This window comes from Macrotis lagotis, chromosome 2, assembly GCF_037893015.1.
Source record: "Macrotis lagotis isolate mMagLag1 chromosome 2, bilby.v1.9.chrom.fasta, whole genome shotgun sequence".
NCBI lineage: Eukaryota > Metazoa > Chordata > Mammalia > Peramelemorphia > Peramelidae > Macrotis > Macrotis lagotis.
Window position 1 is genome coordinate 73,843,057 of NC_133659.1, and position 27,001 is coordinate 73,870,057.

At 36.3% G+C, this 27,001-nt stretch overlaps 1 protein-coding gene and 1 non-coding gene across 9 annotated transcripts in view; one reads left to right on the top strand and one right to left on the bottom strand.

The window, feature by feature from the left end:
• The window catches only part of AXDND1 (axonemal dynein light chain domain containing 1), a 134,798-nt gene that overhangs the window by 70,922 nt on the left and 36,875 nt on the right, over positions 1 to 27,001 (top strand). For 7 of the 8 annotated variants that reach the window (XR_012475611.1, XR_012475612.1, XR_012475614.1 and 4 more), the window contains 5 exons: positions 2,048 to 2,256; positions 7,992 to 8,088; positions 11,253 to 11,363; positions 25,536 to 25,706; positions 25,789 to 25,977. Coding sequence is in view for 1 of the 8 variants with exons in the window: in XM_074222149.1 (XP_074078250.1) it covers positions 2,048 to 2,256; positions 7,992 to 8,088; positions 11,253 to 11,363; positions 25,536 to 25,706; positions 25,789 to 25,977 (777 nt within the window). In the remaining 7 variants the exon portion in view is untranslated. The remainder of the gene's footprint in view (positions 1 to 2,047; positions 2,257 to 7,991; positions 8,089 to 11,252; positions 11,364 to 25,535; positions 25,707 to 25,788; positions 25,978 to 27,001) is intronic. The other variant, XR_012475613.1, reaches the window with a different exon arrangement.
• Positions 5,430 to 5,536, bottom strand: LOC141515652 (U6 spliceosomal RNA). Its single transcript, XR_012476413.1, has one exon. It is a non-coding gene; the product is annotated as a U6 spliceosomal RNA (small nuclear RNA).

Sequence of the window (27,001 nt, forward strand, 5' to 3'; positions counted from 1 at the left end):
ACAGTCTTGTAGCAGCTAAACTTCTCTACAAAATTCTTTTTTTTATTTTATTTTTTTAATTTTACAATTTTCCCCCAATCTCAATTCCCTCCCTCTGCCACCCACAGAAGGCAGTCTGATAGTCTTTACATTGTTTCCATGATATGCATTGATCAAAATTGAATGTGTTGAGAGAGAAATTCTATGAAATTCTTTTAATCAGTATCAATATAATTTCTAAAATCCATTTCCAATGTCTCATAGCTGATTACTTGTTAAAGTAGTTCAGGATTAACTTGTTTCACTTATATGCATCTTTTTTTAAACTTAATAAATTAATTTATTTTCATCTATTTATTATACCATATCTTTTTTCATTATTTTTTTTATTACTTATTGCTTTTGTTAAAACTAATTTTGATCTTTACCCTGACAAGTTGGTTGTCTGACTATACACTGATACCTTGATTTAGGGATAACTATCATATCAATAAAAAGTTGTTGATTTCTTTTAAAATAGAATCAATTTAATTTTTTTTTCGTTTTGCTGCTTAACACCTACCAACTGTTTTCTTAAGGAGTGTGTTCATAATATAAAAGCATGAGGCTTCTGTATCATGTGTAAGTCTTTATTTTTTTTAGTTTTTTGCAAGGCAAATGGGGTTAAGTGGCTTGCCCAAGGCCACACAGGTAATTAAGTGTCTGAGGTCAAATTTGAACTCAGGTACTCTTGATTCTAGGGCCAGTGCTCCATCCACTGTGCCACCTAACTGCCCCTATGTGCAAGTCTTTGACTTCTTTCATTTCTTTTTTCTGAACCTTATTTTTTTGAATATTTCTTGGCATTTTTATTGTTTCAGACATTGCATTGAAGTCTCCAACTGTCAGAGTGTTCATTGATGATTTTTTGGTTATTTTTGCAAGGTAATGGGATTAAATGACTTGCCTAAGGTCACACAGCTATGTAATTATCAGGTGTCTGAGATCAAATTTGAACTCAGATCCTCCTGACTCCAGGGTCATTCTATCCACTGTGCCACCTAGCTGTCCTGCAAATTTTTAAAATCAAATTAAATTAATTTTTTGGTTACATTTTTTAACTTCTGAACTCTCTCTCTCTCTCTCTCTCTCTCTCTCTCTCTCTCTCTCTCCCCCCACTCCATACCTGAGAAGGGCACTATTTGACATATAAACTTGTATCCTTGGGCAAGTCACTTAACCCTGATTGCCTCACATTCAGGGTCATCTCCAGTTGTCCTGATTCATATCTGGCCAGTGGACCCAGATGGTTCTGGAGGAGAAAGTGAGGCTGGTGACTCAGCACAGCTCCCCTCACCTCAAATCCAGTCCTTCTGTTTGTCATGGCATCACCTCCTTGATCTCATGGCCATCTTTGAGAAGGAAGGACAAACATCATCATTGTATATGAATGTATGTATGTGTATATATGTATAGGTTTCCATACTATGCATACATTCATATTGCTAGGTATCAGCTCTTTCTCTGGAAGTGGACAGCATCTTCCTTCATAGTTCCTTTGTGGTTGATTTGAATATTTATAATACTCAGGATAGCTTAGTCATTCACACTTATTCTTTGAACAATATTATTATTATTCTACAAAGTTCTGGTTCTGCTCATTTCATTCTTCATTGTTTCATTCAAATCTTTCCATGTTTTTCTAAAATCAACCTTTTTTTTTTATCATTTCTTACCGTTTAGTAGTATTCCATCATAAGCAAGTGTTTTTAAAAATATATACCCTTATGTACTGATGTACCTTCCATTGTATTTCCTTCTAAGAAAGAAGTCTGTTTTAGCTGGCTGCAGCACAGTGCCTTTTATCAACATCCTAAACAAACCATATACTATAGTGAGAAAAGGAGATTGGAGCTATGTTATAATGAAACTAGATATTGGATTTAATTTCACCAAGTACTGTAGTAACATTAAAGCCAGGACCCAAGGATGAACACATTTTCAACACCCAATTGGAATATAGCTTTAATAAATTTTAAAAGGTTCATCTGAAATATGGTCTTTTAAAATAATATTTTTCTTCCTAAAGGTGAATGAATTCCATATATCCATGATTAAGTGGATGGTAAATTTGCTAATTTTAATGGTACCTGACATCACTGATGAGCACACTCTCCCAAATACTGAATTGGATGAACAAGAGAAGGAAATTCATTTTCATACAGACCTTGCTTCGTTGAACGTAGAAGGCATGTCACTGGCAAAATCATTGAGCCGATTCTCTGTTTATCTATTCAGGTGAAACTGAGGATTAATTTTGTATCATATTTGTAAATATAAAAATGCATAAAGTAATAGTGATATGTCTACATTAATTTAACCTTGAAAGATTAATTTTTTTTAAAAATGATATTTTCTTTTATTTTTCAATTACATGCAAAGATTGTTTTCAACATTCATCTTTTTTTAAGCTTTTGAGTTCCACATTTTTCTACCTCCCTCATTTCTATTCTCTCTCTCCCCATGATAGAGAGTAATCCTTTATAGGTTATACATGTATAACATGTTTAATATATTTACATATTGGTCATATTGTAAAAGAAGAATCAGAATTAAAGGGGAGGAACTATGAGAAAAAAGGTAAAAAAAACATAAAACAAGATTTAAAAAGTGAAAATAATACGCTTTGGTCTGCATTCAGACTCCATAATTTTTTTCCTCTGGATGTATATGACATTGAAAGATATTTTCAAGAAAGAGTTATACTTAGCCCCATATGTTTTTAAAAAAATTATTAAAAAACTTGAATAAAGGCCTGTATGACATGCTCATCTAATTTACAGAAGACACAAAACGGGGAAGAATAGCTCTCTCACATTTGGTGAGGGAGTCAAGATCTCAAAAGATCTTGACAACCTAGAGCACTGGGCTAAATCTAAAAAGATGAAATTGAATCGGGATAAATATAAAATAATGTACTTTGATGCAAACATCAGCTTAACAAGGTCAAGAAAGATGGGAATATGGTTAGGAAACACTGTCTAAAAAAGATAGGGGGTTTTGAATGTTCAGTAGAAGTCAGTTATGATATGGCCACCAAAAACAATCTTGGGCTAAATTTATAAAGTCACAGTTTTCCAGAATAATGAAGTGATAGACTCATAGTAGGCTGCCACTGTATGTTCACATCTTGAGCACTGTGTTCAGGTCACAATTTTAAAAGGATGTTGATATAACTGTATGAAAAAATGCTCTAAATAACTAGAGAAATTGCACATTGAAACAACTCTGAGAGGAGGCAGAGTTAGAATGCAAAATGAGAAGAAACATTTTTGTGTAACTCTTCCAACACACCTTTTCCACAACAACCTAGAAAATGTGCCAGACCAAAATCTAATTGGGAAAGACAAGAAAAAGTCACAGCGAGTTGTTTCTTTCTTCCAGGATAGCTTAGGAAGACAGATGGAGAGGTCTGTGTACACTGGGCTGGCAGCTGCATTTCTGGGATAATGGCATTCCAACTCTCAGAGACAGAAAGGGACCTGGGACAATGTACCAGGGAAAAATAGATTCCAAGGCACCTGTGCACTGGAAGCAGAAATGGCTAGCATAGAACGTCTCTGTCACCTATTACCCAGTCCTGATTCACAGAAGCAACCTGGACAGGAGCAGCGAAAACTGATTGTGGCCCCTAGCAGAGAACTAAGCACAAAACAAATTTCAGATATTTGGCTATATGACTGACCTGGGAGCAGAGTAATAACTCTGTTCTAATCTTTAGCCCAGCACATTAGCCTGCAAGTGGGAAAAACCAAGGCAGGAGACTAAAATCAAAGGGAATCATTTCACTTACTCTGAATCTACAGAAACTCCCAAAGGGCTAACAGCTCTGCATCCAGCAACAGTCCATTGAAACTCAACCACACACAGGAGACCAGGAGACCAAAACCTGGGGTAGGGGGTAAATAGATCTCTCCTTGGACCATCCCACTTTGGAAGAACTGAAAACTTGCAGGCCCCTAGATTGAACTGTGAAAGCAACTGAAGCTCAGGCTAGGCATCTCCCTTCCCCTCCTTCAGAAGTGAGCAGAGCCCAACACTAGCATAAAGTCCAAAGTTAAGAAGTTGACTGGAAGAATGAGCAAATGAAAAGAAACTGACAATAAAGAGCTACTATGATAATTTGAAGTAAAGGTAAACTGGGGCACAAAATTCTGAGCACTATTTATTAACAAAGCATCAATTTACTAATAAATAGGATCTCAGCTCCTCAGTAAGCTAAGACCTTAGATAAGGATCCACAAATCATTTTTATGGGCAAAAAAAGAAGCATCAAAGAAAAAAAACCCCAACCCAAAACAAAAAGCCAGTACTCCAAATTTAACTCAAAGAAACATGATTTAACCAGTTATACAAAAATGTCAGCGGTTGATACTAAATTACAAAATGGAATTGTTTTCTCACTGACAAAGAAGTTAACATAAATGAAGAAGACAATAACTTGAAAACATCTATAAGCAAAGCCTCAAGAAAAATGCAGATAGGACAGACATTTATGTGAAGTAATTTTCCTCATTCTTCCTTTCCTTACCTGTTTTCCCAGGGCATTTCCTCTTCCTCCAAGTTTCCATTCTTTCTTTTATAAAATCTAAAATAGAATCATACTAATTATTCTCTCAGTAAACCCCCTGCTAATGATAATTTTAATTATTATACAATTATATAAAAGTTATAAATACTATCTTTCTCATATAATAACATAGCTTAACCTTTTCTAGTCCCACATGATTTCTAATTCATATCTACCTTTTTATGCTTCTCTTGAGTTTCTGCTTGTATGTCAAATTGTCTGTTCAACTATGGTTTTCTAATCAGGAATGCTGAGTCTTCTCTTGTTCAGTTGCTTTGACAGTTCATTTTCCCCCTGTTGGATTACATTTGAGTTTGCCAGGTAATTTATTCTTGGCTGTAAACCTAGTTCTATTGCCTTCTAGGATATCATATTCCAATCATCCATTCCTCTATAATAGAAGTTGTTAAATTTTGTATGATCCTTGAGTGGTTTCATGATCCTTGAAATTTTTTTCCTGGCTGCTTGCAGTATTTTCCTCTTGACTTGTAAGTTCTTTATTTTGTTCACACTATTCCTAAGTTTTCTTTTGTGTGTTTCTTTCAACAGATTCTTTAAATTTCTACGTAGTCTACTTAATCTTCTAGTTCTAAGATATCTAGATCTGTATAATTTCCTGAAATATGTCTAAGTTCTTTTTTTTGCTTCATGGCTTTTAGGAAGACCAATCATTTTAAAATTATCTCTCCTCTTTTTTCTTTTTTCTTTTTCTTTTAATTAAAGATTTTATTTATTTTGAGTTTTACAATTTTTCCCCCAATCTTACTTCCCTCCCCCCACCCCCCAACAGAAAGCAATTTGTCAATCTTTTACATTGTTTCCATGTTGTACATTGATCCAAAAAAATATGGAACACTTGACGAGTTTGCATGTCATCCTTGCGCAGGAGCCATGCCAATCTTCTCTGTACCGTTCCAATTTTAGTATATGTGCTGCTGAAGCAAGCACTCTCCTCTATTTTCTAAGTCATTTGTTTTTCCTATTAGATATTAGAATACACACTTAGTTGGGCATTAAAATTGATCTTAAGCAGAAAATAGGAGGAAAAGAAGTTAAGAGAAAGCAGTAATCAGTAGCAAAAGACTTAAAGAGAGCATAGGCTAAAAAAAGGTTAAACGTAATTGAATAAGAATGGAGAGAAATATACAGTTAACAATCATAATTGTAAATGTGAATAGAATGAATGAATCCATAAAATGGAAGAGGATGTAAGATTAGATTAGAAACCAATATCAGACAATATATTGTTTACAAGAAACACTCTGAAACAGTAGAAAACATATGGAAGGAAAACGTAGGGGCTAGAGTAGAATATATTATTCTTCAGCCAAAGTAAAAATGGTAGGGGTGGCATTCATGATCTCAGACAAAGCAAAAACAAAAATAGGCCTAATTAAAAGATAACCAAGAAAATTACATTTTTCTAAAATGTACCTGAAACAATGAATTAGTACCAATACTAAATATATAGGCACCCAATGACATAGTATGTATAGTTTTAAAGAAAAAGCTGACTGAGAAACAGGATGAAAAAGTAAAATTATAAAAGTGAGGGTCATAAGTTTACCTTACACATAGCAAAAAATAAACAAAGTATTTTTTTTTTTAACAAGGCAATAGGGTTAAGTGACTTGTCAAAGGTTACACAGCTAAATAATTATTAAGTGTCTGAGGCTAGATTTGAACTCAGGTCCTCCTGACTCCAGGGCCACTGCTCTATCCACTGTGCCACCTAGCTGCCCCACAAGAAATTAAAGTGACAAATAGAATTTTAGAAAAATCAGCTATGATTAACCCCGGAAAATATTGAATGAGAATAGAAATATAACTTTTTTGACTGTGAATGGGACCTTTATAAAACTTGACCTTGTATTAGGGCATAAACATCTTACAAAAATGCAGAAAAATAGAAATATTAAATTCATTTTATTATTATAATTTAATAGAATTGCATTCAATTAAAACCTTTTATGTATAGATTACAATTAATTGGCACTAAAGAACCAATCATTGAAACAACCTATAATAAGTGTCTGAGGCCAGATTCGGACACATGAAGATGAGTCTTCCTGACTTCAGGACAAGTACTTTGTCCACTATGCTACCTGGCTGCCTAAACTAAACTAAACTGTAATCATTAAAAAAAAACACCAAAAAACACAAAAAAATTGATATTGGGTAAGAAATAAAGTGGTTCATCACTGGAATTGTTAATTTTGAGTCCTTTGAATGATACCTTAACTCAGATTATTATATATTTTACACATATTTTCTTGTATAAGAAAATCTCCAAAAATTTTAGTTTCCTATTCACTTCTAGTAAAACTCAAGATGTTGTCATAATAATTTTTCATTTTTGATTTCCTTTTATTAAATTTTATTATGTCATTCCTTTATAATTTTGATTTACTAAAGCCCGTTTTCTGATAATATTTAACCTCATTTAGCCATGGAATGATAATATTAAGGAAAGTTTTTTTGACATTCTTCAAATAAGAAACCAAAAAGGAGTTTTGAGCTTGCTGAGATGATTTAGCTAGCTATTGTGAAGTGATTCTTTTGGTTTTGATTCTGTAGTTATTTTTGAGGAATGCAAATCTCTCCCTCAATGAACCTTCTAAATGTAGGGAGATAATAATCTGTAACCTGACTTAGTTTATCTAGAGTTTTTTTAAACTAGATTTGTGCCTTTAGGTGTTTATGATTATGATATTATGATTCTATTTAATTATTTTTATTCTATTCTTATGGCCTAAGAGGATATATTAGATTGTTCTATGTCAAAAATTATTTTTCTGTCTCTCTGACATAATTTTGTCTATTAAAAAAACTCCTTAAAATCTTTATCTTTGTTCAGATTTTTTAAATACCTCCTTAACCTGGGTTTAAGCATAATAAAATTTAGGATTTTTACTTTTTTAATTTTTGTGCAATAATAGGTATATTCTACCTCTGTAAAACATAGTTAACATTTTTGCTTTAGTCAACCAAAAAAATGGTCTGGGCATTCTTCTTAATGAATAATTTAATATAATCTCTGACATCTCACCCAACTTGAGAAACTTGTGCCTTAAATAGTTCAAATGACTCAATAATTAGAATTTAGGCTCTCTCTCTCTCTCTCTCTCTCTCTCTCTCTCTGTCTTTCTGTTTCTGTGTCCACACAAACATACACACACATATACATATCATTATACACACATGGACATACATATATTAATGTTACCAAATGATAGATAAGATACCTTCAAGACCGTAGAAAGACTATATTAATTGTTTTCTTTTCAAGGTCAGTATTAAAAGAGTTATTAATTGTTACAGTAAACTCTTTTTTTTCTTTGAAATCTAAACCGCTAAACATTTCCAATAATGCTCATACTTTGGGAATGTTCTGTTTTCTTAGTTGTTGCAAAAGCACAGTGGCAACAAAGGCCCTGAAGAAAGCCTCTTCCTTTGATCCAGATGCTAATAAGGAGGTTGAGGAACTGACACACATTAAGGTAACCCTCTCTTTCAATATTTGCATTAACAATGCAATTCTCACCCATTTTATTCTAAATTATAGTAACAGGATTAGTTTAGGAATGATCTGCTTAGAAAATTTAGAACCCAGTCAGTATTCAAAAGTTTCTGTCCAATCAAACAAACCCAATTCCCAAAGCTCTGCTAAATCCCACAGGCTAAATTCTAAAATGATCAGTAGTGAGTTTAGGATGTAATATCCTGATATCATACAGTTTTGCAAATTTTTCCTAGTACTTCCATTTAGGTCATCAGTATATTATTTTTTCCACTTTTTTCCTTTAGAAGTTCTCTTTAGAGAAGAGCAGTTAAGTGGTGCAGTGGACAGAACATGGACTTGATCTTAGAAAGACAAGTTAGGAGCAGGTAGATGGCACAGTGAATAGAGCACTGGCCTAGGTGTAACCTTGGGCAAGTCACTTAACCCCATTGCCTTGCAAAAAAAAATTGAAGATAATAAGCTTTCATCTTTGTTTAAATTCCACAGTTCTTTCTTTGGATACAGATGACATTCTTCATCACAGAGCCCCTAACAATGTCCCTGATTATTGCACTGATGGGGTGAGCAAGTCCATTGAGGTTGATCATTGCCCCATGTTGCCGCTGTCAGGGTGTACAATGTTCTTCTAGTTCTGCTCATTTCTCTCAGCATCAGTTCATGCAGATCTTTGTAGATTTCTGAAATCTTGTCTCTCATGATTTCTTTTTTTCTTTTCTTTTCTTCTTTTTTTTTTTTTTGCAAGGCAATGGAGTTAAGTGGATTGCCCAAGGCCATACAGCTAGGTAATTATTAAGTGTCAGAGCCCAGTTTTGAACTCAAGTACTCCTGACTCCAGGGCCGGTGCTCTATCCACTGCACTGCCTAGCCGCCCCTATGCCACCTAGCCACCCCTCATGATTTCTTATAGAACAACAATGTTCCATCATATACATATACCACAATTTGTTCAGCCATTCCACAGTTGATGGATAGTCCCTTAACTTCCAATTCTTTACCATCACAAACAGAGATGCTACAATCATAACTTGAAGGGTCTATCAGAAATGATGTTGGCCAACGTGTCATCAAAAGGGGCTCAGCTCCAAGGAGAGCACATGTGTCACCATAAAAGACCCATATCTGGGCATTCTCAATGAGGTGCACTCTTATCTAGCCAGAGGTTATTATAGAAGGGTACCTATATTGATTATACCAATTACATTTGTGAATATTGAAATCACCAAGAGTAGGACTTGGGGTAGAGAAGAAAACTTCAAATCAACTGTTAAGTATTCAGAAAGGAGTAATTTTCCTGGAAATCAAAAGATGATGAGGCTACTGGCTCTATACCCTGAAGAGAGTATGAAAAAGTGTAAAAAATATTCAAAGCAGCCCTGTTTGTGGTGGCAAAGAATTGGAAATTGAGTGAATGACCATCAGTTGGGGGAATGGCTGAACAAATTGTAGTATATGTATGTTATGGAAAACTATTGTTCCATTAGAAAACAGCAGAGATGAGAATTCAAGGAAGCCTGGAAGCACTTGCATGAACTGATGCTGAGCAAGATGAGCAGAACCAGAAGAACATTGTATACCCTAACAGTAACATGGGGGTGATGATCAATCTTAATGGACTTGCTCATTCCATCAGTGCAACAATTGGGGATAATTTTGGGGTATCTCTGATGGAGAATGCCATCTATATCCAGAGAAAGAATTGTGGAGTTTGAACAAAGACCAAAATCTATTTCCCTTAATTAAAAAAAAGTTATCTTATTATGTAATTTTTCTATCTCTTATATTTTATTTTTTCCCTAAGGATATGATTACTCTCTCAACACATTCAATTTTGATCATTGTATAGCATAGAAACAATGTGAAGACTATTAGACTGCTTTCTGTGGGGGTGGGGGAGGGAAGTGATTTTTGGGGAAAAATTGTTAAATTCAAAAAACAATAAAAAATATTAAAAAAAGATGAAGAGGTCAAGAATCAAATGAATTTCAAAAGGGGTTATTGAATGATGGTGGCAGAGCAAAGGTTTCATAAATGGCAGTAGGGAGCATGCCCAACCTCCTCTTGACACAGGGAGTCTGAAACCATCAGATAAGGAGCAGTCAGCATTTAAAAGGGTTTAGTGATTAATTCAAGTATTCAAGATAAAAATTCCCCTGTCTGGCATTTAAAGCTCTTAATAGTCCAACTTCTTATTTTTTTCAGTCTCCTTATACTTTACTTCTCTTTTATATACTCTAGGATTCAGCTACATTGACCTGTTGAATGTTTTTTTGAACATGATTTTCCATTTATCATCTCTGTTCCTTTGCCTTTGTTTACCTGGAATACTCTCATTTCTCACTTCTGCTTCTTAGTTTGCTTGGCCTTATTTTTTTAAAGGCTTTGTTCAAATATTGCTTATAGAAGGCCTTTCTCCTTCCCTCTAACTACTAAGATTTTTCCCTGTGAAATCACCACCAGCATTTACATTTGCATTAGAATGTCAGCTACTTGAGAGCAGTGACTGTTTTTGCCCTTATTCATTCTTAGCACAGTTCTGATACATAGTAGACATGTCATAAATGCTTGTGGACTGACTAGCAAGGGATATAATCATCCGGCAAAATTTGGTTTCATTTGGTGCCAAGAAATATGAGTAGAAAAACAAAGTTAAAAAAAGGGAAATATGTTGGCAGAACAGTATAATCACTTAAGAAAGTATCAGGAAGCCAGAAGATGACAATTCCCAGCCATCATTTAAGAGAGTACCAAGAATAGAAGAAGTTTATAGAATTAATCAGACTCAAGGTTTTAAGTAGATTGTTGTGATGGAACCTTCATTGCTTTGGCCTCCCAGGTGAATCCAGCAGGTTGGTTGGAGGTGGGAAGAGTCCAGTACCAGATCATGCTTCTTGAAGCTGCTGCCACCTGTGGGTGACTGTATAGAGTATCTTCAGTTTGTATGTGAATAATTTAAGAAGACTTACAAAGGCATTTTGAAACAAAAATGGGGTGGACCTGAAATGCAATTATTCCCTAAAATGGGAAAAGCCTAATAAATATTTGTTACATCAGTGAAAAATTGAGTAAATGCATGAAAGATTTACTTTTCCTTCTTATTAAAGTCTATATTTTAATCGATTATCTCCTTAATCAATTATTTAGAAAGAATGCATTGCTTGGATTTCTACATGCAATATCCTCCTTTCTGAATTAAAAGGAAAAAAAGTCACTTTGTTGACAGCTGAAGATACAAGAGGCCTGGATGAGTATGAGGTATTTGTTAGAAATGAGTCTGTGTTACTGTTTTTATTTTGAGTATACATGTCATAATAGAAGACTGAATTGAAGTCAGGGGAGAGGCAAGATTAGCCATTTATTAATAGCCAGGGATTGTGCTTAATGCTTGACAAAAATCCCATTTGATACTCCAAACAACCCTGGGAGGTAGATCCTATTACTTTCTCCATTTTATAGTTGAGGAAGTAGGTAAATTCAGTGACTTACTCAGAGTCCCTCACCTGGGATCAAATTTGAACTCAGATCTTCCTTTCAGGTCCAGCTTTCTATCCACTGAGACATCTGACTGTTCCTACAATTCACTTTGCCATTAAGCAATTGAATTGAGTAATTAAGCAAATTATCTTCTTTATGTTTCACCTTTCTCTTCTGTAAAATAAGAGAGGTTGAAGCAGACATTTTATATTGTGCTTTACAAGTATCATACAGCAATCCTACAAGATCTGTTCTTAATTTTAGAGATGAGGGAGCTGATGTTCAGAGAATTCATGACACCCGTGTTCAGGGGGCCCTTCTGATTAATAGAAGCTTGTTTGGTGCTTTGCAAGGCTGCCCTGAAATTTGTAGCATATGAATGATAGTGATGTTTTATTATTCTAATTCACCCTTCCCTTGCAGAGATGTATGTATAAACATTATACATTGTGATGGAGAAAATATTACCAATGAAGATTAAACTTTAAAATGTGTACTGTAGGTTTCTAGAAAGTCTAGGAGATTTACCAGCACAACCCTGCAATACACTACATACATTGTTTTAACTCAGAAGGAATGAAGTAGATGACTTGGGAAATAAAGCCATCACCAGACTTAAGGCTAAGAAAACTGACATTTATATCATATTAAAGTTTTCAAAATGCTTCATATCTTTTATCTGATTTGAGTCTCTCAGCATTCCTTAGTTACTGTTAAAAAAAGAGATATGAGATCCAATTAGCAGGACCTGTTCTTAATGAAGACATGATGGCTCTTTGGGATTGTTGCTTCCATTTCTAGATGTACACTTGCCATCCTTTTGATAATATTTTCTAGACTATAGACAGGAACTAAAGTTGATTTTACTGGATTACAGTATGCAAACTACATCCTCTTTTTTTTCTGAGTGACAATTTGGTTTATTTATTTTATATTATTACAGTAATCTTGTTGTGAGAATAAACATAAACCCCCATCCCCCCCCAAAAAAGATGAGAAACCTCAAGAATAGTGAGAAAGAAAAAAACATGTACTTCAGTCTGTGTTCAGATTCAGGTCTCTGGGATGAGTTGCTTTCTTTATCATAAATCCACCAGAGAAGTTGCTTCCATATTTTTCCTACAGTTGCTATTACTAGCTGTATTTCCCTCTACTCTATTCCTCTCAGCTCTCATTAATTCTATTCTCTCTATCTCTCCTTTCATCCTGACTCTGTCCAAAAGTGTATTGTATCTGAGTACCCTCTCCCTCAATCTGCCCTCTCTTCTATCACCTATTCCCCCTTCCCTCCCCCTACTGTTTCCCCTTATACCATCCCTTTCCTCTCATTTTTCTCTAGAGTAAGATAGATTTCCTCACCCTATTAAGTGTGTATGCTATTTCCTCTCTGAGCCATTTCTTTTTTTTTAATTTTTTTTAATTTTTTAGTTTTTTGCAAGGCAAATGGGGTTAAGTGGCTTGCCCAAGGCCACACAGCTAGGTATCTCTAAGCCATTTCTGATGAGAATGAAGGCTCGCTTATTCCCCCTCACCTCCCCCATTCCAAAAAAAGCTTTATCTTGACTCTTACATGAAATATCTTAGCCCCTTCTTCCTCTCCTTTCTCTTCCTCCCAGTACTTTCCTTTCCTCCAAGGTCTTATGAGTAGCTCTGGCTGCTCTCTTACCTGTGCACTGGGATGTGGATGACCACAGCATTCCCCTGTGGGGGCCCACACTGGGACCTTGATCTGAGTGTGGGCAAACAGCTGAGTCCTGCTCCAGGGAGATCAGAGAGACCTCTGCAGTCTCCCCCGACCCCCTTACTATCTGTGGGCTGGGCGCTCTGGAACTGCTGGGTGGCTTCCCTGATTCCCCTGCAAGTTCTCACTGCAAGGCTATTCTGAGAATGATGCCCCAGTCTGGGCTCACCCTGGTGTGCTCTCATTCTGGTGTGGCAGAATTCTCTCATCACCCCTTCAGGCTGTCCCTGGTGATCCCTGAGCCAAGAGATCTGGAAACTGCTCCCTCTGTCACAAACCCAGGCTTCCCCAGGGACCCAGGTGCCCCACAGGCTGTTTCTGGAAGGCTGGAGTTGGTTTGCTCAGCGTTGCATTGTGGCTGCACTGCACCTGCTGCTTCGCCTGAATTCCTGCCTTCAGGCACCTCTTGCCTTCTTCCCCCTGTAAACTACATTCTTTTCCTCTTTTGTCAGGTTGGGTCATTTGTCCTCTTTCAGACTTGTGATACCTCTCCCACTCTTCACCTTTTTTTTTTTAGCGTTTTTTTTTTTTTTTTGCAAGGCAATGGGGTTAAGTGGCTTGCCCAAGGCCACACAGGTAATTAAGTGTCTGAGACCGGATTTGAATCCAGGTACTCCTGACTCCAGGGCGGGTGCTTTATACACTGCACCACCTAGCTGCCCCTCTTCACCCTCTTTCTCAGAACACTGACCATGGTTCAGAAATCTTCCAGTATCTTCAAGTGTCCCTACCTCTGGTGACTTCAAATCATCAAGAGTCACCAGGATACTCTCTTGGTTATTTACTTAGTTGAGGTTTCTACTCCCTATCAGAGCCACCACAGAGGTCTTTGAAGGATACAGGATCATCACCCAGGCCTAAAACAATATGGGCTGTATTATCACTCCTGGTCCCAAAGTTCATTGGTATGAAGTATTCTCCTTGTTGTGAGGAATGGGCTACTCTGAGAGGTGTCAGAAGGAGCTTCCAGGGGAAGCTTAGCTGATATTAGGAGTAGGAGCTTATCTCATTGCCCAGACAGAATTCCAGGTTCTAGTTCAAGAGCCTCCCATTATCTTTTTTAGTTGCAGGAGTGCAGGGAGCCTACTCATAGTTCTAGGGTGAAACCAGAGCAAAGGCCAATGACACATCTCTCATGCCACCTGAGAAGAAGTAAAAATCTAGAAATCTCAGAGCTAACTTTTCAAACAATAGCAATGAAAGACCCAAAGCTTAGGCAAGTGCCCCATCTACCCCATGACCAAAGCCCAACTTTAGCATAAAATTTTAAGTCAAGAAATAGACTGGAAAAATAAGTAAACAACAAAAAAAGAAATTTGCTATAGAAAGAAGATCAAAACCCAAACACTGAAGAAGTCATCAAATCAAGCATGCAAAGCTTCAAAAAAAAAGTGAATTGATTATTGTTCCCCCCCCAAGAATTTCTGAAAAAGCTCAAAGAGGATTCTAAAATAATAGAGGAAATAATGAGAAAATAAATAAGAATGATGTAAGAAAATTTTGAAAATAGAATCAATAACTAGAAAGGAGACACAAAAAATACTGAAGAAAAAATGCCTTAAAAAGCATAATTGGTCAAATGGTAAAAGAGGCACAAAAACTCTACTGATTAAAAAGAACTCTTTTAAAGGCAAGATGGGGGCGGCTAGGTGGGGCACTGGATAGAGCACCAGCCCTGGAGTCAGGAGTACCTGGGTTCAAATCAGGCCTCAGATACTTAATAATTACCTAGTTGTGTGGCCTTGGGCAAGCCACTTAACCCAACTTGCCTTGCAAAAACCTAAAAAAAATAAAAATAAAAGCAAGATAGGCCAAATGGAAAAGAAGGTCCAAAATCTCACTGAAGAAAATAATCCCTTAAAAATTAGAATTAGGCAAGTGGAAGTTGATACCATGAGACACTGATGAACCATAAAACAAGGTCAAAAGAGTGAAAAATTAGAAGAAGATGTGAAATATTTTGTTGGAAAACAGCTAACTGGGAAAATAGATTAAGGAGAGATAATTTAAGAATTATTTGGCTCCCTAAAAGCCATAATAAAAAATTCTAGACATCATTTTCAAAAAAATTATCAAAGAAAATAACTTTGATATCCTAAAATTAGTGAGTAAAATTAAAATCACCTCCTGAAAGAGATACCAAAATGAAAACTCCCAGGAATATTATAGACAAATTCCAGAGCTCCCAGATCAAAGAGAAAATAATGCAAGTTGCTGAAAGAAAACATACAAATAACATGGAGTCACAGAATCTCATGAGATTTAGTGCTTCTACATTAAAGTAATAGAAGTCTTAAAATATGAAATTCTGGAAACCAAAGGAGCTAACATTACCATCTAGAATATACAAGCTAAACTTGAATATAATCCTTGGAGGTGGAGGGGTGGTAAGGAGTAGAAATTCAATGAAATTATTGAGCACTTTGGGGACATTCCTGAAGAAAAGACCAGTGCTGAATAGAAAATTTGATTTTTAAATCCAAGACTCAAGAGAAGCATAAAAGGTAAATATGAAAGAGAAATCATAATAAGATTAAAATATTTCCATTGCTACAAGGGAAGATGATACTTACAGCTCCTAAGAACTTTTATCATTCTAAGAATGACAGTTAGAAGGCGCATATACAGACAGATGGCATAAGTGTAAGTTGACTATGATGGGTTGATTTAAAAAATATAAAATGTAGAGATTAGAAAGGGGGATATACTGAGAGAAAGGGAAAGGGAGAGGTAGGATGAAGTCAATTATCTCATCTAAAAGGTGTAAAAGGAAGAATTTTTAGAATGAAAGGGAAGATGGGGGTTGGAATTGTCTCAAAGAGACATACACACCCAATTGACTTCTATCTTGTCCTATAGGGAAGTAGGAGGGGATGAGGATAAAGGAAAAGGGTAGGGGATGATAGAAGGAAAGGCTGATTGGGGAAGGTAGTGAACAGAAGCAAAACAGACTTTTGAGGAGGGACAGGGTAAAAGGAGAGAGAAGGATAAATGGGGGAAAAGATGATGGAATAAAATAAAAATAATATAACAAAGAATGTGAATGGAATGAACTCACCCATAAAACAGAAACAAGGGTGGCTGGGTAGTGCAGTGGAAAGGGGTGGCTAGGTGGTGTAGTGGAAAGAGGCCCTGGTCCTGGAGTCAGGAGTACCTGAGTCAAATCCGGCCTCAGACAATAATTACCTAGCTGTGTGGCCTTGGGCAAGTCACTTAACCCCATTTGCCTTGCAAAAAAAAAAACCCTAAAAAAAAGATACAGTATCATCACTCAAAAACAGAAACAGAAAGCAGAGTGGATTAGTAACCTGAATCCTACAAAATGTTGTTTATAACAAACTTAAAGCAGAGAGAACCATTCAGAGGGGGTTGAAGCAGAATCTATTATGCTTCAGTTGTTATGAAAAAGGCAGGAGTAGCAATCATATCAGGCAAAACAAAAATAAAAATAGATCTAACTAAAGAGATAAGCAGGGAAACCAAATTTTGCTAAAAGAATAGACAGTAAAGTAATACCATTTCTTAGAAAAAGAAATTGAAGAAATCATAAGCTTCCTAAAATTCCCAGGATCAGATGGATTCACACATGAATTCTTCCAAATATTTATTTGTTTGTATATTTATTTATTTAAAATGCAATGAGCTTCCATTTAATGGTACAAAGTATATGAGAAATAACTATAGTTGGTCTATTTATAAAGCACTATAGTGGAATTTCACAAAAACATGGAAAACATGAATGGAAAATAATTTCATCACTTTCAACATTTTTTTAACTTAAAGATCTCGATGTAGGGGGAGCTAGGTGGCGTAGTGGATAAAGCACCGGCCCTGGAGTCAGGAGTACCTGGGTTCAAATCCGATCTCAAAAACTTAATAATTACCTAGCTATGTGGCCTTGGGCAAGCCACTTAACCCCATTTGCCTTACAAAAACCTAAAAAAAAAAAAGATCTCTATGTGTAGAGGATCTCTTTTTTTTTGTATAGAGGAATTTTTTAAAATATTTTTTCTCATTTTGTACAAATAATGTTTTTTATACATTAATAAAATATTCTTGTTTAAGAGTAAACAAAATATCCCCTCCCCTCATAAATATAGACTCGCTTGAGCAATAAAGGGGAGAGAAAAAAATTAAAATTAAAAAAATAATAGTAATAATTGTAGGTATGGCCAGGTGGCGCAATGAATGGAGCACCAGCCCTGGAGCCATGAGCACCAGAGCCCACATCTAGCCCCATACACACAACAATCACCCAGCCGTGTGACATGCAAATCACCTGAACCCCACTGCCCTGCAAAAACCAAAAAAAAAAAAAAGAAAAAAAAGACCCTAAATAAAATAAAATAGTAATAATAGTAGGGGTGGCTGGGTGTCAGACAGAGAATTGGCCCTTGAGCCAGGAGGACCCGGGTCCAAATCAGGCCTCAGACACCCAACGATCACCCTGTTATGTGGCCCCAGGCAGGCCACCCAGCCCCATTTGCCCTGCACCCCCCCAAAAAATAATAATAATAAAAAATGTGCTTGAGTCTTTGTTCCAACACTAAAAACTCTGTTGTGGGTGGATCACATTCTTTATGATAAGTCCATCTCAAAAGTTACTTCCATATTTTTCCACCATTGCCATTGCTGATCGCAACTCCCTCCTTTCGTATTTCTCCACTACCATGTACTCTATTTTCCCTCTCCTTTCACTCTGACTCTGCTGTAGGGTAGCTGAGTGGCACAGCAGACAGATCCCCGGCTCTGGGGCCAAGAGACCCTGACCCCCATACCACCCCTTAGGCCCAGCATCCACCTGGCCCTATGGTCCTGGACAGGCCTTCCAATCCCAGCCCCTTGCAAGAAGTTAAAAAGAAAATGTGTTATATCTAACCATTCTCCCCCCATGGTCCATCCTCTCCTCCATCACTCATATCCGCCCTTCCCCCTGGTCCCCCTACTTCTTACTCCAGATGCATATACCCCATTGAGTATATATGCTGTTTCCTCTCCTAACCACTTCTGATGAGAGCAAAGATTCACTCATTCCCTCATTCCCCCTTGCCTTCCCCCACTTCCATATCATTGCAATAGCTTATTGTAATAAAGAAAAATCTTATTATATGAAATATCTTGGCCTATTCCCCCTCTCCTTTTTCTTTCTCCCATTACATTTCCCTTTTTTCTATTGACTCCATTTTTACACCATATTTTATCTTCAAATTCAGCTTTCTCCTGTGCTTCAACTATAAAAACTCTCTCTACCTGCTCTATTAACTGAGAAGGTTCATATGAGTATTATCAGTGTCATTTTTCTATGTAGGAATACATGCAGTTCATCATCATTAAGTCCCTCATATTTTCCCCCTTTTCTCCATTCTCCATGCTTCACCTGAGTCCTGTATGTGAAGATCAAACCTTCTGTTCAGCTCTGGCCATTCCAACAGGAACATTTGAAATTCCCTGGTTCATTGAAAGTCCATCTTTTTCCTGGAAGAGGACATTCAGCCTTGTTGGGTAGTTGATTCTCAGTTGCATTCTAAGCTCTTTTGCCTTCTGGTATATTATATCCCAAGCCCTATGAGCTTCCAGTGTAGTTGCTGCTAAGTCCTGTGTGATCCTGACTGCAGCTCCATGATATTTGAACTGTGTTCTTCTGGCTGCTTGTTATATTTTCTCTTTGACTTGGGAGTTCTGGAACTTGGCTATAACATTCCTAGGGGTTGGTTTTTTGGGATCTCTTTCTCGGTGGGATCGGTGGATTCTCTCTATTGCTATTTTGCCCTCTGCTTCTAGAATATCAGGGTAATTTTCCTGTAGTAATTCTTTAAAAATGATGTCAAGGCTCTTTTCCTGATTATGACTTTCAGGTATTCCAATAATTTTTAAATTATCTTTCCTAAGTCTGTTTTCCATATCAGTTGTTTTTTCATTGAGATGTTTCACATTTTCTTCTAATTTTTCATTCTTTTGGTTTTGAAGTATTGAGTCCTGGTTTCTCGTAAATTCACCAATATCCCTGAGTTCTATTCTTTGTCTGAAGGATTTGTTCTCCTCAGAGAGTTTTCTTATCTCTTTTTCCATCTGGCCAGTTTTGCTTTTTAAAGCATCTTCTCCTCAACTTTTTTGAACTGTTTTATCCATTTGACCTAAGCTGGTTTTTAGCATGCTATTTTCTTCAGCCTTTTTTTTGGATTTCCTTGACTAAGCTGCTGACTTCATTTTCATGTTTTTCCTGCATCTCTCTCATTTCTTTTCCCAGTTTTTCTTCTAACTCCTTCATTTGATTTTCAAAGTCTTTTTTGAGCTCTGTCATAGCCTGATCCCAGTTTCTGTTTTTCTTGGAGTCTTTAGATGCAGGAGCTTGTGTTTCCTCATCTTCAGACTGAGTATATCCATCCTTCTTGGGATCATAGATAATATATTTCTCAATGGTGTACCTCTTGTTTCTCTGCTCATTTTCCCAGCCTGGGCCTGTTTTTGGGGTGCTTCCTGAGCTTTTGGGACACTCCCACAGGGGTCTCAGTGTGTGAGGCTCTGTCCTCCTTCCTGGTCTGTGAATGACCACAAGCGCCCCCCCCTCTGCCACGGGGCTGAAGTGGGGGGGGGCCCTGCTGTTCTATGGTGGGGCCTAGACTGTGATCAGGATCTGAATGTGGTCAGAGCCCCAGAGTCCTGTTCCAGGGGCAGAGGACAGGGCTCACAGGCTCTCTTCACTCCCCTCCCTCAGCTCCATGGGCTCATGCCCTGGGGGCTCCTGCTTATGGGCTTATCCTGCTTCTGTTTCCTGGATCTGGAATGCAGTGGCCATGCTGCTCACTGTGTGCCCTGAGGGCTGGGCTTCAATGCTCACTCTGGCAGAGGTCCCTCCCTGTTCCCCCAATTTGTGCCCAGTGCTCCCTGGGGTGTAGCTCAGGAAACTCCCCTGCTGCTGCTGTGAGCTGCAGCTCCCAGTGCCCTAGGAGTGCCTCCAGGAGGCTGAAGTTCTTTCGCTCTGGTGGGCCACCCCTCTGGCAGGCCACCCCTCCAACGCCTGGGAGCAGAGCCTTTCTGCTCTTTTCCAGGTTACCTTGAGTAGGAGAACTGCCTCTCTGGGTCCCTCTGTGGGTTCTGTCTCTCAAAAATTTAGTTAGAGTCCTTAGCTTATAAGTTTTATGAGAGAGCACCTAAGACAGGATCCATTCTTGTTGCCATCTTGGCTCTGCCCTCAAGGATCTCTTCTCTTCCAAATATTTAAAGAAGAATTCTAGTACTATATAAAATTTTTGGGAAAATGGGCTAAGGAGTCCTATCAAATTCCTTACAATAAAAAATATGGTGCTGATAACTAAACCAGGAAGAGCAAAAACAGAAAAAGAAACTATAGACCAATTTTCTTAATGACAACAAAGGTCACAAAGATCCATACCAGGAATCCAGGGTTGGTTCTGTATTAGGAAAATGATCAGCATAACTGATTATATCAATTAAAAACCCAACAAAAATCATATGATTATCTCAGTAGATGCAGAAAAGGCTTTTGACAAAATTCTACACTCTTTCCAATTAAAAACACTGCAAAGTATAAAATAGTTTTCCTTAAAATGATAAGCAGCATCTATGTAAAACTATCAGCAAGCATTATCGTAATGATAATAAGTTAGAAACCTTTCCAGTAAGATCAGGGATTAAGTAAGGATACCCTTTATCATCACCATTATTCAATATTGTACTACTAGCTATAGCAATAAGAAAAAAAATTGAAGGAATTAGAATGTGAGGAAACCAAACTATCACTCTTTGTTGTTGATATGATAGTATATTTAGAGAATCAACTAGAAAACTAACTAAAATAATAACTTCAGGAAAGTTGGATATAAAATAAAACTACATGAATCATCAAATTTCTATATATTACCAATAAAGCCCAGCAGTAAGTGATAAAATGAGAAATTCCACTTGAAATCACTGTAAGTAATATAAAATATTTGGGAGTCTACCTGGTAAGATAAATCCAAGAAGTATATGGACACAATTGCAAGACACTTTGCCTACAAAGTCAGATCTAAACAACTGGAAAAATATTAATTGTTCATGGGTAGGCTGAGTCAATATAATAAAAATATAATTCTGTCTAAATTAATTTACTTATTCAGATGCCAATCAAAGTACAAAAATTATTTTTAGAGCTATAAAAATAATAAAATTTATCTGGAAAAACAAAAGGTTAAGACTATCAAAGTAACTTATAAAAATGTGAATCAAGGTGGCTCAAATTATATTACAAAGTAGTAAATATGAAAAAAATTTGGTATAAGCTAAGAAATAGAGTATTGAATCAGTAGAATAGATTAAATGTACTAAACATGATAGAAAATGACCATAGAATTGTGATGTATATGCATGTGATTGATACATGTGCATGTGAAATATACATGTGATAAATGCAAGGATCTTTTGGGACAAGAACTTAATTATTTTATAAAAATGGCTGGGCAAACTAGAAAGCAATTCGACAGAAACTGATATGTTTGTTCTTTGTTTTCAAAGAAGACCATGACATCAATGAAGTGATGCCATGACATGAATGTGAATTAGATTTGAGGTGGGGGGGGCATACCATGATAAATCACCAGCTCACTTTCTCTTCCAGAGTCATCTGGGTCCGGTGACCAGATAGGAATGGAGATGGCCCTGAATGTGAGGCAATCAGGATTAAATGACTTGCCAAAGGTTACAAATCTGGCTGAGGTCAAATTTGAACTCAGATCCTCCTGACTTAAGGGCTGCCATTCTACCCATTGTGCCATTTAGCTGCTTTGGCAGAAACTAGGTATAGAACAACATCTCTCACTATGTTCCTAGATACAGTCAAAATGGGAATAAGATTTAGACAGAAGGGGTGATATCATAGTCAAATTAGGGGAACTTGGAATATCTTACCTGTCAGATCTACAAATATGTGAAAAATTCATGACAAAATAGATGAGCAATACAGGAAATAAAATGGATGAATTTGATTACATTAAAAGACTGCAAAACCAATGCAGCCAATATTAGAAGAATTCAGAAAATTGGGGAGAAATTTGGAACAAAAGTTGTAAACTAATTCATCCATTCTGGAGAACAATTTGTAGCTATGCCATGCCTTTTGACTCAGTAGCACAATTAATTCTGTATCCAAGAGAAATAAAATAAATAAATTAATAAATAAAAAGAAAGAAAAGGACCTATATGAACAAAAAATATAGCAATGTTTTGTAGCAGCAAGGAATTGGAAATTCCTCAATTGGGGAATGACTGAACAAGTTATGGTTTGTGATTGTAAGTGAATGCTTTTGTGCTATAGGAAATAATGAGCAGGATGCTTTCAGAAACACCTGTAAAGGCTTTAATTTAATGATGCAAAGGGAAGTGAATAGAACCAGGAGTATATCATGCACAGTAACAGCAAAATTGCTTGACGATCAACAGTGAATGACTTGGCTATTCTCAGCAAGACAATGATCCAAGACAATTCTGAAGGACTTAATATTAAAAAAATTCATCTGGGAGAACAAAAGGTGAAGAATGAAGAGTATTAATGAAAAAAATGAAAGAAGGTGGCCTAACCATATCAGATCTCAAACTCCTATTATAAAGAAACAATTATCAAAATAATCTGGTATTGGCTAAGAAATAAGAGTGAAAGAACAATGGAAGATATTAAGTACACAATATATTGGCAGCTAGGCAGCACAATAGAGAAGACTCAGGAAGACTCAGGAAGACTCCATGAGTTTAAATCTGGTTTCAGACACTAGCTTTGTGACCCTGTGAAAACTTAACTCTGCCTTCTTTTCACGTCTGTAAAAAGAGTTAGGGAAGGAAATGGCAAACCACTCCGATATTTTTGCCAACCCCCCCCCCCCCCAACAAAATAAAAAAAAACAGATGTGTTCAGGAAGAGTCAGACATGACTCACTATTTGACAAAAATAGCTGGGAAAACTGAAAAGCAGTATGGCAGAAACTAGGTATAGATCAACATCTCATACCATGTGCCAAGATAAATGTAAAATGGACTCATCATTTACACATACAAGGTGATATCATAAGCAAATTAGGGGAGTATAGAATGGTTTACCTGTCAGGTCTATAGAGAAGGGAAAAATTTAGGACCAAATTAGAAATAACATTGAAAAATCTAAAATAGATAATTTTGATTATGTGAGATTAAAACAACAAACAAACCAAAACTAATGTAAACAAAATTAGAAGAAAACAAAGTGGGGGAAAAATTTTATATCATATTTCTCTGATAAGGTTGTATCACTCAAATATATATTTTATTTTTTACTTTTATTTTATAAGGCAAACATGGTTAAGTGGCTTGCCCAAGGCCACACAGCTAGGTAATTATTAAGTGTCTGAGACCGGATTTGAACCCAGGTACTCCTGACGCCAGGGCTGGTGCTTTATCGACTACGCCACCTAGCCGCCCATCACTCAAATATACAGAGGACAGAATCAAATTTAAAGGAATACAAGTCCTTCCTCAACTGATAAGGGTTCAAAAAACATTAAAAGTTTTCAGCAAAAGAAATCAAAACTTTCTTTAGTCATTTGAAAAAATTCTCTAAATCATTATTCATTAAAGAAATATAAATGAAAACAATACTGAGGTACCAACTCATACTTTATTAGAAAAGGAAAATGACAAATATTGGAGGGCATGTGGGAAAACTGGAGCACCAATGCATTGTTGGTGGAATTGTGAACTGGTTCAGTTTATCTAAAGAGCAATTTGGAACTATGCCCAAAGGACTATAAAACCCTAACCTTTGACAGAGCAATACCACTACTCAGTTTGTATATCAAAGAGATAAAAATAAAGAAGGGAAAGTACTTATGCATGCCAAAATATTTTGTTGGTGACATAGAATTGGAAACTGAGGGGTGCCCATCAATTGGGCAATGACTGAACAAGCTGAGGTATACAATGGTATTGAAATATTTGTATTGTGCTATAAGAAATGACAAACAGGATGCTCAAAGGGAAAAAATAAGATTTAAATAAATTGATGCAGAATGAAGTGAGCAGAACCAGGAGAACATCTTACATAATAACAACAATACAATATAATGAACAATTCTGAATAATTTAATTATTCTCAGTAATATAATGATCTAAGACAATTCCAAAGGACACGTGATGAAAAATGCTATCTGCCTCTAGAGAAAGAACTGATAGCATCTAAAGGATATTATTGTTCACTTTCTTTCCTTTTGGGGGGGCGGTACTTGCAAAAATGACTAACATGGAAGTATGTTTTACATGACTGCATATGTGTTATGTCAGATTGCTTACTTTCTCAAAGAAAAGAGAGAAGAAGTGAAGGATAGAATTTGGGACCCAAACCTTTAAAAAAAAAAGAATTTTAAAAATTGGAAAAAAACAGTATTATTTTTAAAAAAGTTTGGAAGGAAATAAATGATAAAAATCTCATCAGGAAATTTTTTTGATGAAAGTTCAATATTTGAGATTTATAAGAAACTTGATTCATCTATGTAAGAGTGGCAGCTATTAACAAACCAATAATCGATCGAAGGATTTTAAGAGGTAATCCTCAAAGGAAGGTATCTACCAGTTGACTACCATATGAGACTAATAATTAAAGAAATGTAAGCTTAAATAACTATGATTTTTTTATCCTCCATATATGATATTGTCAATGACAATAAAAAAATGACAGTTGTTGGAAGGATAGGATAACAGGTATACTGGTGCATTGAAGCTAGAGTTGCATTTGTCATTTCATAAAGCCATTTGTAATTGCCCCCTTAAAGTCCCTAAACTGTATGTACTCTTTAATTGTGCTAAATCACTACTAGTCATATATCTCAAAGACATTAAAGAGAGGGAAAAGATCCATAGATAACAATATTTTGATATAATATTATATATAGCAGCTTTTAAAAAATTATAAAAGAACTGGAAACAGTCAAGTGAGCAAATATTTATTAAGCACCAAGATATCAAGGCAGGCAAAATTAAAAAAAAACAAACACACACACAAAACAAATCTCTGCTCTCAAGGAGCTTAGTCTAATGGGGAAGAAAACATTCACACAACTAGGTACAAATAAGATATAGAAAAAGTTAAATTCAAGATAATCCTAGAGGGAATATGATAAAAACAGAACCATGGATATGGAATGCTCCAAATCCTTAATCATATTAATTACTTTTTTTTTTTTACTTGGCAGCTACAAGTGGACAACCAGACATATAGCATGAACGAATGGGAGAAGACTTTTGGGGAAATGGCATACAAAGATATTGAAGAGAGCTATGATTCAGAGAAATCATTGTTAAAAGACATCTTTGAAGTAAGGCAATTGAGGAAAACTGAAAGGCTTAAAGAAGATGATGGGAAGGTATGATGGCAGGTAATGAAATTGGATGGGGCTGGAAACTTGGAGTAATGCTTTCAGGGATCAATTTGGCATTTCCTTACAGGGTAGGGTCAAGGTTTCTCTAGGAGAAATTGCAGAGGAAATTCCAGAGGAAGCTGCAGAAGAAACTGTAAAGGAAACTGCAGAAGAAACTCCAAAGACAATTGAAAAGGAAGTTGTAGTTCACTTTCTTGCAAGAGATAAGAACATTCATGCCAGACCTCTAGAAATAGAATACCTGTATCTTACTAAGGTAAAATGTCTTGGTTATATACATTTAACTGAATAATATTGAGATAGGGATGGGATAGGAATAAGCCTTTATTAAGTACCTACTATATATCAGAAACTAAAATACTTCATAGATATTGCCTCATTTAATCCTATTGAACACCAGATTGATTGTAGGCACTGCCCTCATTGTAATTTTTCAATCCCATCACAAATGCTTTAAAGTAAACTCATTTAAAATATTGTAGGAAATTCCCATCATATTATTTTTCTAGATGGTATATATTTCCCTCCCTGTTCCCTGAGGAAGTCATCATCCACGAGGTCATTGGGAGTTGCAGGTCCAACCAGTGAGAAACAGAAAGTTTCTTCCCCTTATTATCCTTCTACCTGACAGAGAATCTTACCTTATCTCTCTCATCTCCCTTCTCTTCATCTCATTTCTTTCCATTCTCATTTATTGCTCTCTCTGGGGAGTTAGGTGGCACAATGAATGGAGCAGTAAATCTGGAGTTAGAAAGATCCGAGTTCAGATCTAGCTTCAGACACTTTCTAGTTGTGAGCACCTATACAAGTCACTTATCCTTTGTCTGCCTCAAGTTTTCTCTTTTGTAAAGTGGAAATAATACTCCCTTTATTGACTGAATAACTGGGCAAGATAATAAATGAAAAGCTTAAAAAGGGTATGTGTAGTGCCTTGCTTTGATGCCTAAGGAAAACTCGAATTACTCATTAATTCTCAACATCCTGCTCCCTAACCATTCACAATTCATTCACCTACTTCCCAGGACTGCTGTGAGGATCAAATGAGATCATATCTGCAAAGCACTTAATAATAAGTGTCATAGAAATATTATTAATTCTGAGCCCCTTTCAAAGGGTTCCTATGTTAACATGTTTAACTATAGTGCAGTACTAGTTACCACCAGTTTGATGACTGCTTCTAGCTAGCATTTGTAAAGTTTGCAAAGCACTTTATATATTTTCTCATTGAATCTTTTCTCCTACAGAATTCTTCCTTCCCAAACTTGGCAGTCACCCTCATT